Source organism: Pipistrellus hanaki, assembly GCF_964339955.1.
Source record: "Pipistrellus hanaki genome assembly, chromosome: 9".
Lineage (NCBI taxonomy): Eukaryota > Metazoa > Chordata > Mammalia > Chiroptera > Vespertilionidae > Pipistrellus > Pipistrellus hanaki.
This window is the reverse complement of record NC_140511.1, coordinates 12,351,053-12,365,491: the sequence shown is the minus strand read 5'-3', so window position 1 is coordinate 12,365,491 and position 14,439 is coordinate 12,351,053. Positions and strand designations below refer to the sequence as shown.

The 14,439-nt window shown below is 39.4% G+C and overlaps 1 protein-coding gene across 4 annotated transcripts in view; it reads right to left on the bottom strand.

Annotated features, from left to right (window-relative positions):
* The window catches only part of USP28 (ubiquitin specific peptidase 28), a 65,934-nt gene that overhangs the window by 41,893 nt on the left and 9,602 nt on the right, over nucleotides 1-14,439 (bottom strand). For all 4 annotated transcript variants that reach the window (XM_084893567.1, XM_084893569.1, XM_084893568.1 and 1 more), the window contains exons 2-5: nucleotides 6,733-6,810; nucleotides 5,895-6,027; nucleotides 2,277-2,382; nucleotides 738-897 (exon numbers count right to left, since the gene is read on the bottom strand). In XM_084893567.1, the coding sequence (XP_084749693.1) occupies nucleotides 738-897; nucleotides 2,277-2,382; nucleotides 5,895-6,027; nucleotides 6,733-6,810 (477 nt within the window). The remainder of the gene's footprint in view (nucleotides 1-737; nucleotides 898-2,276; nucleotides 2,383-5,894; nucleotides 6,028-6,732; nucleotides 6,811-14,439) is intronic.

Sequence of the window (14,439 nt, the reverse complement as noted above, 5' to 3'; positions counted from 1 at the left end):
TGGAAGTAGGATCCTATCACTTCTCTGCTCCGTTCCCAATACTTTCCACATATATATATTCCCTAAATCCTTATCATGACCCCATCTCCCACCCCACCTCCACCTCTACCTTTCTAACCTCATCACTGTCTGTCATAATCTCTCCCATCACTCAGTTCTAGCCTTTTTCCTATTTCTCAACTCATTAACCAAGTTTTTGAACTTGGGTCTTCTACTTGCTGATTTCCTGTTTACACTGCCTTTATGTAATTATTAGAGACCTAGTGCACAAATTTCATGCACTAGGGTAGGGGGTGGAGGGGTGTCCCTCAGCTCAGCCTGCGCCCTCTCACGGACCAGGACCCATCAGGGTATGTCTGACTGATGGCTTAGGTCTGCTCCCCTAAGACAGCAGTCAGGGGAGAGATCCTGCCTGCCTGTATGACAGCCTCCAACAACTGGCTTCTCCTTAGTAACTCTTGCTCTGCTACAACACAGTAGTCACTGAATGCTGATCTAAAACACTGACTCGACATGTTTACAACCACAGAGCATCTTGTTTTTAGTATTGCCCAATGTAGACATCAGAGCATATGAATCCAGAACACAAGAAAGAAACCAAACATGATGCTGTGAGGGAAACTCTCCAGTTTTATATGTTTCCTTTTTTTTTTTTAAAGCTATGCTCCTCACATTTTGGTTTAATAAATTACAGTATTGTTTCAAAATTACATAGTTGTCTCTTAAAAATATCCTACCTGAATAACAGCACTAAACCAACATGTATTGCCAACATTTTTCAGCCCAACTGGCCAACCATCGACTCGCCTCCAGGTATTGGGATTGGGATTTTCTCCCCAGACGTCACAGCGTTTCCTCTTTGGGCGTTTATTTTCTGCAGAGGTTGCCTCGTGCATCCTGCATTGCGCCAATATACCACACATCAGAAAAAGAAAAAGTTAAAGAACAACATACTACATGGAGGATACTGGTAACCCTTCATAAAGTTTACAAAGGCCAGATAAACTATTTGCTGGATAATCACTGGCTATATATTGAATAGTAATTATAAGATTATAACATAAGTGAAAAGGTTTAAACATAGAGATGCTAATCCTTCTATAACAGAGATTATTACTAATAAAGTGCTTCATGGAACTGAGTTGAGACTTTTGATAGCATAGGAAAAGTTTTAGAGTTCAGCTACAGTGCCCTCTCTCAAACTGTGTCATTGAAAGAGGCAAGAGAGACACCCTGCTATAAGATACCAGTAAGAGCCTCTGGCCTGGCCAGCATCGCTCAGTGGTTGAACATCCGCCTATGAATCAATGAATCAGGTCAGGGCACATACCCAGGTTGCAGGTTCAATTCCCAGTGTGGGACGTGCAGGAAGCAGCCAATCAATGATTCCATCGCATCACTGATGTTTCTCTCTCTCTCTCTCCCTTTTTTTCCCTTTGTGAAATCAATAAAAATGTATTTTTGAAAAATAAGAGCCTCTAGCTAGCTGAAACCGGTTTGGTTTAGTGGATAGAGAGTTAGCCTGCGGACTGAAAGGTCTCAGGTTTGATGCCGGTCAAGGACATATAACTTGGTTGCAGGCATATCCCCAGGAGGCAGTGTGCAGGAGGCAGCTAATCAATGTTTCCCTCTCATTGATGTTTCTAACTATCGCACTCCCTTCCTCTCTGTAAAAAAATCAATAAGATATATTTTTTTAAATAATAGCCTCCAAATTGTCTAGTACCCAAACCATGGCCCTGTGTTTCTCTGAAAGAAACAACTCGACAGTACAGGGAATAAACATATCTGGAAACTGGCAGGCCACTACTGGAACTGGATATTTGTGGACAATTCCAGCCAGTCACCAAATTAGTACCAATTCAAATACTATATTCCCTGTTCACTTCTGATACAGGGTAATTGAATCATTATTTCATTTTTAAAAATCAACATAACCCTCAAAGTTTACAAATATGTATAAAGGGCATACATATTTATTGGATACTTGCGCTAGATTGCCCCTCTCCCCCACCCATGAATTAGCAATTATGAACTACATAACTTGCAGGCTTCTACCCAAAGACCACAGGCTGCAATAAGACACTTATCATATTTGGATTTTCAAAAGTGAACCAGAGCAAGTAAGCTAAATTTGGTAAATTTTCCTTAAAAAATTTTATTCAGATGCAATTAAAGGAGCCTAGAAGAATAGTTCTTAAGTGGCACTCACAAAACTATTGCCTTTGACCTACACACTAATGTAGGGAGCAAAGATTATAACTTAGATCAATTACCTGTTAAGATCTCTTCCATCATTTTGAATTTTGGGGGCCTCCAGTAGACTCAAAGCAATGGCAGCCTGAAGATCATCTTTATTCTCATGAGTAAGGTCTATTATTTCTGCAAGATACATTGAATTTCAATTAGTCTACATGCAGGAAACACTGCCCTTCTGTGTGTATTGCAGGAAAAAAAGTAAAAGCATTAACACACCTAGATATATTTAAACTCACACATGCTTACCAATGCAACAAAACCTAGACGAAACATTAGCAAAGAGAATCCTGCTAATGTACAAAAAAGGATTCGATATTAAGACCAAGTTGAGTTCACTGTAGGAAACACTGAGTTAACATTAGAAAAGAGACCAGTAAAATTCACTATCTTAGCATTTCAAGGAAGAAAATTATAATCTCAATAGATACAGAAAAAGTAATTGATAACATTAAACCTCCATTCAAGCATAAAAACTCTAACTAGAAAGAATATTCTTGGGCTGAAAAAGAGCATCCATGAAAAGCCCACAGCACATTTTGTACTTAATGGTGAAATGTCAAACACATTTCCTTTAAAACCAAGACTAAGACAAAGATGTCCAACTATCAAGGCTTTTGTTCACTATGGTTCTGAAAGTTCTGGTCAGTGTAATAAGAAAAAATGAATTTTTTAAAAATATGAGAATTGGAAAATAAGAAAGCTATCTTAAGTCATAGATAATGATCACCTACAAGAGAAACCCAAAATAATCTACAGACAATAGTTATAATTAATAAAATGTGGCTGGACAAAAGATCAATATACAAATGTTAAATGAATTTCTATACATGAACAATGAAGAACATTTAATTTAAAAAGGAAAAACCTCCAGAAAATTGTAGTCATTAAGATTCTGGGCTACTGGCATAAAGACAAAATACAGATCAAGGAAACAGATTTTAGTGGAATAGAAACAAACGTCATATTTATGGTCAACTGCTTTTCATCACAGGTACAAAGATAATTCAGTAGAGAAAGAATATATTTTTAACAAATGGTACTAGAACAACTGGATATTTACACACAAAAGAATGACTTTAAGCCCCTACTTCACGCCATTTAAAAAAATGACCTTATGACCACATGATAACAGCTAAAATTGTAAAACTGTTAGAAAAAAACACTGTAATTTTTTTGTGATATTGGATTAAGCAATGGCATCTTAGAGATGACAGCCAAAGTACAAACAACCAAAGAAAAAACTAGGTAAATTTGACATCAAAATTTTTAAAAACCCACAAACCCTGGGCTTCAGAGGACACCATCAAGAATGAGAAAGGGCAGGGACCGGTTTGGCTCAGTGGGATAGAGCGTCGGCCTATGGACTGAAAGGTCCTGGGTTCAATTCCGGGCAAGAGCATGTACCTTGGTTGCGGGCACATCCCCAGTGGAGGGTGTGCAAGAGGCAGCTGATTGATGATTCTCTCTCATCGATGTTTCTAACTCTCTATCCCTCTCTCTTCCTCTCTGTGAAAAATCAATAAAATATATTTAAAAAAAAAAAAAAAAGAATGAGAAAGGACAACATACAAGAGAAAATTTTTGCAAATCAAGTACTTAGTAAGATACCTATATACAGACTATCTAAATTATTCCTGCAACTAAATAATGAAAAAAATAAATAGCCCAATTTTTTAAATGGGCAAAGAATTTGGATAGAATTCTTTTTTGAAAAAGACATACAAATGGCCAATAATACATGAAAAGATGCTCAACATCATTAGCCATGCACACGTTACATGAATCAAAATAGCTCACAGCAGCCTTGCTTATAATAGCAAAAAATGTGAACAAACCCCAAAGTCAATAAATACATAAACTGTAGTGTATTCAGACCATGAAATACTACAAACCAGTGAAAATACGTGAACTACAGTTATAACTTTCATCATGGATGAATCTCCCAAAATACTGATTTAAAAAGATCACTATGTGCACCAAAGACGTGTGTGTGTGTGTGTGTGTGTGTGTGTGTGTGTAGTCTTTGGTGCACATAGTGGCCCATATATATACACACACACAAAGAATATCCATACCAGCATTATCCAGAATAGTTCAAAATGACAAACACACCAAATACCCATTAACACCATGTGACCCAGCTGATGGTGCCTTTCCTTTGGAGCCTCCTTGGCTTCCACAGTACCACTCTCCTGGTTCTCTTGGTCTTCCTCTGACCTCCCTGGACTCTCCTGATCTCCCCAGACCTCCCATCACTGGGAGTGCTGGCTTGTTTCGTCACTGAACCTTTTCTCTTTTCTATATCGACCCCTTGAAGAATTCAGTAGTCCAATAACTTGACATACCATTTACGGTTTATGATCCCAAGTTCTAGCTATCTCCAGTGGATCTCTCCCCTGAACTACACATATGGGTCTCCACTGCCTCTTTTTTTTCCTTTTTCTTTAATTTTAAGGAGAGAGAGAGAGATACAAACAACAATGATGAGAGAGAATCATCAATTGGCTGCCTCCTAAATGCCCCTTACTGGGGATCAAGCCCACAACCCGGACATGTGCTCTGTCTAGAAATCAAACTGTGACCTCCCGGTTCAAAGATCAATACTCAACCACTGAGCAACATGGGCTGGGCTCCACTGCCTTTTTGACATGCCACCTGAATGTCTAACAGGCATCCAAACTTAATATTCCCAAACCAGTCACTTCATTTTACACCCCAAATTTGCTCCATCTACAGCTATTCCTATGTTGAATAAGTGCAACTCCATCATTTCAGCTGCTCAGGAAAAAACCCTGGAGTCACCTCTAACTCCTCTCAATCACCCCTTGTCTCTTCTGTAAGCAAAGCCCACAGAGCAAGTACTTCTCACTCCTTAACCACTACATCCCAGTTCATGTGCAATAGCCTCCTCACTGGTCCTGGGCTCCCTGCTCTGACCCATGCTCATTACCCACTACCCAACAGAGCAGTCAGTGACCTTAGAAAATGGGAACAGTTTACATCACATCGTCCTCGGCTCCAGATTCTCCAATGGCTGCCATCTAACTCAGAGGAAAGCCAAGCACTTATGCAGGCTATGAGTGATCTGCTCCTGTTCTCTCTACGGCCTCATCTCATATTGCCCTCCTCATTCACTAAGCCTCAGCTATGGCCTCCTTGCTGCTCCTTAAGCAAACTAATGAATGTATATTCCCACCCCAAGGCCTCACTTGACTTACACCTTTTCAAAAGGCTCATCCTATTTCAAATCTAATCCTCAAAACTTTTTTCGCTCCATCCTTTACGTTCTCTCTATGGTACTTAGCATGTTCTGATATGCTATATACTTTGTTTGTTCATCTCCCCTTGAAAAAGTAAGACACATGAAGGCAGGGATTCTTATTAATTTTGTTCATCTTGTTTATTTTGTTCATCAGTGCCTGCAAGAGGGCATGGCACATAGCAGCTGCTCATTAAATAAGTGTGAATGAATGAAGTCACAAAGTGCTTACAACTGTGCCCGGCACATGGCAACGGTTTAATCATCAGTTATCATTACCATTATTTCCAAAGGGCTGATGTGGCAGATAGAAGTCACACACACTCATTTGTTATTTTTTGCAAGTTCAAGCAGGACTAAGACAGGATGTACTTACTGGCTAACGCTTCTTTATTGGCAGCATTCCGCACTTCTACAGATAGTTCTGTAGCAACAGTGTCTTGACTGGGCTCCTTCACTCTTTCATCTGTGAGAAGACTGACTGCCAGAGTGATGTCACCATTACTGGCCTAAGGAGAGGAGAAAAAAACTTCACAAGTAAAGCATCACAGCATTTAAAATAAGCAGTGCGTTAATTTCTTGCTTGGTTATAACTCCTCACTACCTGGAGATATACAGAGTAAGTCTAGGCATAAGTCTGGGGGTGAGGGGGGTGGGATATGGTGGAGGATAGTAAGGCACTGTGCTTAAAACGTATTCTGTAGTGGTGACCATACTTATAATTGTTTCTAATGTTTTATTAGGAAAACTTTGTAACATTTACAATAGTAGAGGGAATGTATGACTGAACCAAGGTAGTCATCTATTCTGCCTACTCTCTTCCAGATACTTTGAAGCAAATCTTAAGCATCGTATCAGTTCATCAGTCAACATTTCAGAATGTATCTTTTAAAAAATATAACTCCTTAAGAGTAAGTAACGAGTTTTTAAGTAAATTACTTCAAAATTCCCTGACTCAAATATCTTTTGAGTCAGGACCCATACAAAGTTTATACTGTGCAACAGGTTGTATGTTCATAAACCTCTTTTACCCTGGAGGGTTTCCTGCATGGCAAGTCTTGTCCATTTACATGTTGAAGATACCGGGTTATTTGACCTGTAGAGCTCTGTCTACATCTAGCTTCATCTAGGCATTAAAATAGCTTGAATTGACATAACTACAATATGGACAACTGTTTTAAAGCCTGCTGACTAGCAGAAGCCTTGGAACGAACCTTCAGAGCTTCTTGAAGGAAGGAAGGATCCTGAATGCCCGTGATTTCTCTCAGCTGATTTAACAGCATTCGGGAGCTCTATGTTTGAGAAATAAACAAACAAAACAGCAGACAAATGTCAGTCAGAAAGTAAACCTGGATACATTTAAAGACTATAAGCATCTTAACAGACCAGAGACAAGGTATTGACTGTTGTGGGGTCTAGTCTCTCAGAATGTGCCCGGCTGCCGTGCAGGCTACTTTGAGCTGAAAATAAGTACAGCCTAACAAAATAGGAAAAGTTATCTTCTCCCCACTCCACCCCCCCCACCCCCCAAAAAAGAAGAGATTCAGATGAAAACTCGGCTTCAGGAAGGGAACCTGAGTATAATCGACATTCTGTGAATAAAGTGCTGCAACCCACTGTCTCTGAGTCACCTAGCAAGAATTTGCTTGCTACTTTGTCCTCTACCTGCGAATTGCTTATCTCCCCCTAGGAATCCCACTCTTTTCCTTTCTTCTCCAAACCGCCATATCTGCCTCATTTTGCCTCAGTCTTAGGAATGTGCATGCCTATGCGAATATCTATGTGAATATTCTGTGTGCAATATTAAAATTTGATCTTCTCCTGTTAATCTGCTGTATGTTGTCTGAATTATTCAATCAGTCAGAAGAACTAAAGAAGGGAAAAGTGTCCCTGGCGCCAACACTGTCAAGACACAGTCTAAAATGACAAACCTATTACTCTCTTAAAAGCTTACTCGCAGAAAATAACTGCAGAAGAAATATGAGTAGACAGTAAAACTGGAAGAATATAAAACATTTAAATGTAATATTCTAGCCTTAAGGGATAATTAAAGTGCCTCTGGTTTTCCTTTCTGTGAGCGGTACATAAAGTAAGGAGGTCACGCATGGAGTGCAGGGAATCTGCAGGGATGTGAAGATGTGCTATTTTAAGCTTCACTGCACATGCCATTTGTATGTGTCATTTTATTTTCTACTGACAATGTTTCTAACCATGTGATTAACAAATGATATCACCAGCATCATATTTAAAACTTTAGGTTTAATTGCTTAAGTGAAGTATAAAGCTAGAACTTTCTGAATTACAAATAAAATTTCAGGGGGACTACACAAGGAAATGTTTTCACTGATCTGAACCATGGAAAACCCTATCTTGTGGTAACTACTGGCCACCTCAAGATCAGTTTATAACCCGTTTTCAGCCTTAGCATCTTCATGGAAACATCCTGTCCTATTTTGCACAGACAAAAGTTAACAAAAACAACTATATACAAGTAAGCTCAATTGAAACTATTGGCTGTCCAACTGAAGACGATTATCATTTAGATGAATATTGAAAACAAAATAGTTCAAATTTAATCCAGTAAGAAAAAATCTAATTTATACCATTTCTAAGGTTATCCCAGAATTAAGCCGAGCCTCAGAACTTACTGCTTCACCACTGGCTGCCTTTCAGCTAGTAATACGTCAAGAGGCACTGCCCATTCACTGCCCATTCACTGCCACTGTAACAGAAGCAGTGTCCTATGTTCCTCAACAGCTGCGGGCCCAGGACAACATTTAAGTATCATGCAACTAGAAATAACTAAATGCAACACCCCTGTAGTCAGTCTTCCTGTTCTAGTCCAGGCCACAGTCATAGGCTAGAAATGGAGCCGACGCTGCTGAGACCAGCAGTCTGTTAGGCCATGAGTCTTGTCAAAGGAAGTCACTGCCTACGGACTGCGAGAGTGACTCTCAGACTAGTAGGTATTCAGATTTAGCCTTGTCAAATGCTGAAAACACAAAGCATGGGAGTGTTAGAACAAGAAAATACTAAAAAGTTTTCTCCAAACTAACTCAATTCCATTTAATTTTATTGGGTAAAGGTATGTGAATCTATACATCTTAATCATACTCAGTTTTCAAAGAATCAAAATCAACATACCCCAAAAAGAGGGGGAATAATTGGGAGAGGGAAATGAATAGAGCATTAAACCTACATCACATCTTCACCATAAATTACTCTGTACATCAACTGACACTTAGGATTCACAGAAAATAATCCCAACAAAAAGTAATAAGTAACACAGGCTGCTTACTTTTAGCCAGGTGTTCTTCTAAACATTTCACATATATTAATTAATTTAACTCAGAATGCCAATGTCAATCAGTGAAAAATGGTATGCAAATATTAAATAATTTATTAATTATTGTATTTGTCCATGGATTAAAGTCCCTTTCCCCTTTCCCCACTTTGTAACAGGTAGCAGTGGACAGCAATACATCTAGAATAATACACTCAGGAAAAGAAAATACTCTTAAGTTTCCTAATTTTTAAAATTATTTTTTAAAAATATATTTTTTATTGATTTTTAGAGAGGAAAGAAGAGGGATAAAGAGATAGAAACACTGATGAGAGAGGAAGCCATCCATGGCTGCCTTCTGCACAGCCCTCACTGGGGATCAAGCCCGCAACCAAAGCATATGCCCTGACTGGGAATCTAAACTAGCGACCTCTTGGTACCTGGATCAATCCTTAAAGCGCTGAGCCACACCAACCGGACTTAGTTTCCCTTTTTTAAAGTTATTGGGCAGAGATGACAACTTGGTAATATCACTTTGTACAGCTCTAAGAATGATGTTATACATGTTAATTCAAATCTAAATTCCTATCTTGCTAGTTTTCAAAGATTCTACCCTGCTCTACTAACTCAACTTTTTCTCCTACACCATCCCTTACCTCTCACAAACTCAATTGTTTATATTATTTCTAGTAATACCTCCTACATTTGATAGACCATGGAATGTTCGCCTACTGTCAATGGTTAGGTTCAATTTTTTAAAAAGTGTTTTTATTGATTTCACAGAAAGGGGAAGGGGGGAGAGAAAGAGAAACACTGATGGGTTGCCTCTCACACACACCCTGACTAGGGGCTGGGAATAGGACCTGCAACTCAGTTGCATGCCTTTAATTAGGAATCAAACCCAGGACCCTTTGATGCCTGGGCCGAGGCTCTAGCCCCTGTGAAACACCAGCCAGGGTGCATGACTCAATCTTAACATTCAGCTAAACCTAATTTCTTAAATGGTAGCCACAACTAAAATCCTAAAAGTACTAAATATATTAAATATTAATTTTATAGTAACACTAGAGGCCAGGTGCACAAAATTTGTGCATTTGGGGTGGGGGGGCAGATGTCCCCAGTCTGGCCTGTGCCCTCTCACAGTGTGTGAGCCCCAAGATTGATGGCCCCAAAGAGGTAGGCCCTGTCCACCCATTCGGGTTCCTCTTTAGGATTGCCCTAAAGAGGTAGGCTGGAGCCGGGGGTCCTGCCTCTGTGCCATGGGGCCTCCAGGCCTGGCTATGCGGTGAGCTGCTGGGCCCCACCTCCACACTACACATGCAGCGTCAAGTCCCCACCAACCTGTGCATGCCCATTGCACACACAGCCTCCTGGTGATGGATTGTGGGATTGTGACAGCATGAGGGCATTACGGCGTGAGGGCGTGATGACCACCTAGGCCAGTAGTCGGCAAACTCATTAGTCAACAGAGTCAAATATCAACAGTACAACAGTTGAAATTTCTTTTGAGAACCAAATTTTTTAATTTAAACTTATTCTAACACCACTTCTTCAAAATAGACTCGCCCAGGCCGTGGTATTTTGTGAAAGAGCCACACTCAAGGGGCCAAAGAGCCGCATGTGGCTCGAGAGCCACAGTTTGCCAAACACGGACCTAGGCTATTATTAATACAGACTCCAACCAAGAGCACTAGGACCCTCTTGTATTACTAATAGTTTCTCCTTGACTGCACAGGAAGCTGATTTAAATATTAACTTCATCTCTATCATGCTGCTATATATATACACACTCCCAACAAGACAGGATAGAGCTTGTGTTCCAGTCGAGATCAAGTCAAATAACTGGCAAGAGTCAACAGGTTTGCATTTCCTTAGATGAATTCACATTATTTTCATAAAACAAAAAACACTCTCGCCTCAGCCTAGGAGGCTCAGTGGTTGAGCGTCGACCTATGAACCAGGAGGTTATGGTTAAATTCTTAGTCAGGGGATACGTCCAAGTTGTGGGCTCAATCCCTGATCGTGCAGGTGGCAGCCAATCAATGATTCTTTCTCATCACTGGTGTTTCTCTCTTTCTCCCTATTCCTTCCTCTCTGAAATCAATAAAGGTACATAAAAAAACAATAATAAAGTACTCTCTTTTCCTGCCCAGAGGAAAGGAGCTCCCGCTCTGGACCCGGGCTACCTGGTGGTTCTGTGTGACCCAGTCCACTCCTCAGGGCTGAGGGCTGCTTACAGCAACACAGTAACTCATCCATAATAGGCAGTAAGTAGGATTATTCAGACAATAAGAACATTGAGCATCAAGTTGTAATAAACAATGACTGGCTTAATCCTACAGCAACTAATTAAAACTCTTTGTTCAGATGAGGCAAATTTGTGAGATCACTAATTAAGAATTTTATCTTTAAAGGACAAGGAGCAGGGAGAGATGTTATTTCATTACTCTCATGCATGCATTTCCTGAACTCAATTGTCTATTCCTATAAAGACATTTCTACTTAAAACTAAGTGGTTCCATTGGTTGGACATCCTCATGTACACCAAAAGGTGGTGGTTTCGATCCCCCATTAAGAACCTGATTGATGTTTCTCACTTTGATATTTCTCTTTCTCTCTCCCCCTTCCTCTCTCTAAAATCAATTAAAAAAAAAAAACACAAAAAAAACTAACTACATATTGATAAATGTTCCTTTACTAAGAAGAACTACCAAGGTGCGCCTAATAAAATTTCCTCCAAAATTGAAGATCTGGTTTTCTAATTTTAAAATAAAACTTAAGTACCAAAGAAAAGCAAAATAATAATTTTAGGCATTAAAGAAAATATATAGCAACAACTCCAGAAATCCAGTCTAGACAACAGGGTCTTAATGTATGCTGAGACTGCCGCTAATCTTTCCAACTTCCATAAAACAAGAACAGCCCACAAAAGTTCTGGTGCTTTTTCCGTTTTTCTTCCAGCAACAACTCTATGTTGGTCCAATTTACTGAAAAAGCAGAAAGCTAACATACAAACAAGAAAAAAATTCTGAGATGACCTAAATTAAAATCACAGAGGACAGAGGAGGAGACAGGATGCGGCCAGCTCAGAGCTGTGGACCAGCGTTGACTAACGGCTGCTCACATTCCGGTACAGCTGCTGGAAGTTAGGATTAATTCCCAGGTGGTTATAATCCACAGGAGCGGACGCTTCTTCCCTACAGACTCTGTCACACCTATCCCAGAACTAGCCTCTTCCCTCCTCCCATCCCCTCTGTTTAGAGCTAATGTAACTCCGTTCAGGGGGGCTTAGGTCTTTCTCTGCTCACCCCCAGGGACGTATAAAAACAACGGAAAGCTCCAGAATGATGGCCATGCCCTCACGTGGCCATGCTGCTGTGGTTGGTTTATACTCCATGCCCCAAGAAGGGCCTCTTTTCCTTAATTTATTTACTTTTTTGGCTCTCAATGATCTGATATAACCTTTTATTTGAAAACACTTCAGCAGCCGAAACCGGTTTGGTTCAGTGGATAGGACGTTGGCCTGAGGACTGAAAGGTCCCAGGTTCGATTCCGGTCAGGGGCATGTACCTTGGTTGTGGGCACATCCCCGGTAGGGGGTGTGCAAAGAGGCAGCTGGTCAATGTTTCTCTCTCATCGACGTTTCTAGCTCTCTATCCCTCTTCCTTCCTCTCTGTGGAAAATCAATAAAATATATTTTAATAAATAAATAAATAAAATAAAAAATAAAAACACTTCAGCAGCAGAAGTTAAGATTCTTTGTTTGACAGTGCCATAAGGCTAGGACTCTCTAAAAATGACAAATAGCAGTGTTTTTGTGGACCCAACTAAATCCCCTGAAACAGGGTACTTGATCGGTAACTTATGTTAATGATGTAAAAAGTCATTTGAAAATGACTGCTTCAGTTCATTAACTGGCTCAAAGTTTTTCAAAAGCATTAAGAGCTTTTAAAATTTAGGACTGGGGTGAGGGGTGGGTGCAGGCTAAAAGGGGTCAATAGAGATAAATAGGGGGAAATCTGTAATATCAATATTTTCAACAGTAAAGATAAAATAATAAAATGTAGTCATTCATGGTACAGAGGGGTTTAAGTTGGAATTAAAAGAAAAAAAGGAGCCCAGCTGGTATGGCTCAATAGTTGAGCATCAACTTATGAACCAGGAGGTCACAGTTCAATTTCCAGTTAGGGCACATGCCCAGGTTGGGAGCTCAATCCCCAGTAGAGGGCATGCAGGAAGCAGCAGATCAATGATATTCATCATTGATGTTTTCCTCTCTCTTCCTCTCTGAAACCAATAAAATATTTTTTTAAAAAAAGAGGAACTAGTCGTTTATTTTTAAATTTTCTCATCTCTTTTTCTCAAATGCACTAAGAAATTCCAACAGTATAAAAAGATATAAAAATGAATAGAAAATTTACCTCTTCCATTTACCAGGAGTAACCACTACTAATAGTTTCTGATATATCTTTCCAGAAATGGTCTATGCACATGAATATATCTTCACACTATCCATCATGTCCTGCATCTTGCCCTTTTCTTACTTTAGAAGACATTAAGACAACATTTTTTCATTTATTTGACTACATAACCAAACCAAATACAAATTAGGTTGGGAAGCAGGTACAATAGGCAATTTGAAATGGATCTTCAAAGATTAAAGAAAATGCCATTTTTAGCAATATATTGCTAAGGTTAATTAAGAAACTAGGAAAGTATGAGGAAAGATATAAGAAACCAAGTTTACATGCTTAGAATTTTAGAAACCTAATGATAGTAAAATTTTAAGTTATTATTAGGTGGGCCTCAGTGTATAGTTTCTACTTTTGATAAATAACGGACCAGAGAAGTGGCGTGGGATTAGATTAGAAAGGTTACTAAGCGTCAGGATGAGACTTGACCTGTTAAACGATGGAAAATCATTACAGGTACTAAGCAGGAAAGAAATTGGGGGAGGGGAGGTACCTTAAGGGAGTTAATCTAGAACATGTAACAACTAGTTTAAAGTGGGATGAAACTGGGGAAGTAAGCTTAACTAGAGTTACGGGGCTACTGAATAAGCCAGTGTGACTAGACAGGTAGGATGCTGGTCGGAAAAATGGAAAGGGACTGTATATTCTAAACATCTCAAATGTTAGTCAAATATTTAAATATTGATGCCTGGGGGAATGCTATTGCCAACATAAAATAAAAGCAGTAAGAAAACCAACCAATGTAATATACCACACTAACAGAATGAAGGAGAGGAAAACACAAGATCATCTTGAATGATGCAGAAAAAGCATTTGACAAAAACCAACAGGAACTAGGAATAGAAGGGAATTTCATCAACATGATAAAGGGCCTTTACTAGTCACAAACAAACAGAAACAACTCTCAGCTGACATCATATCAATGTGAAAGACTGAAAGTTTCCCCATTGGAATCAGGAACAAGACAAGAATGCCCACTTTCACCAATGCCATTCAACACTGTGCTGGAAGTTCTAGCCAGAGCAATGAGGCAAGAAAAATAAAAGGCATCAAATTGAAAATGAAACCATAAAACTATCTCTATTCCCAAATGACATAATATATAAAATCCCAAAGAATCCACACAAAAAAAGTTATTAGAGCTAATAACAAATTCAGTAATTTTG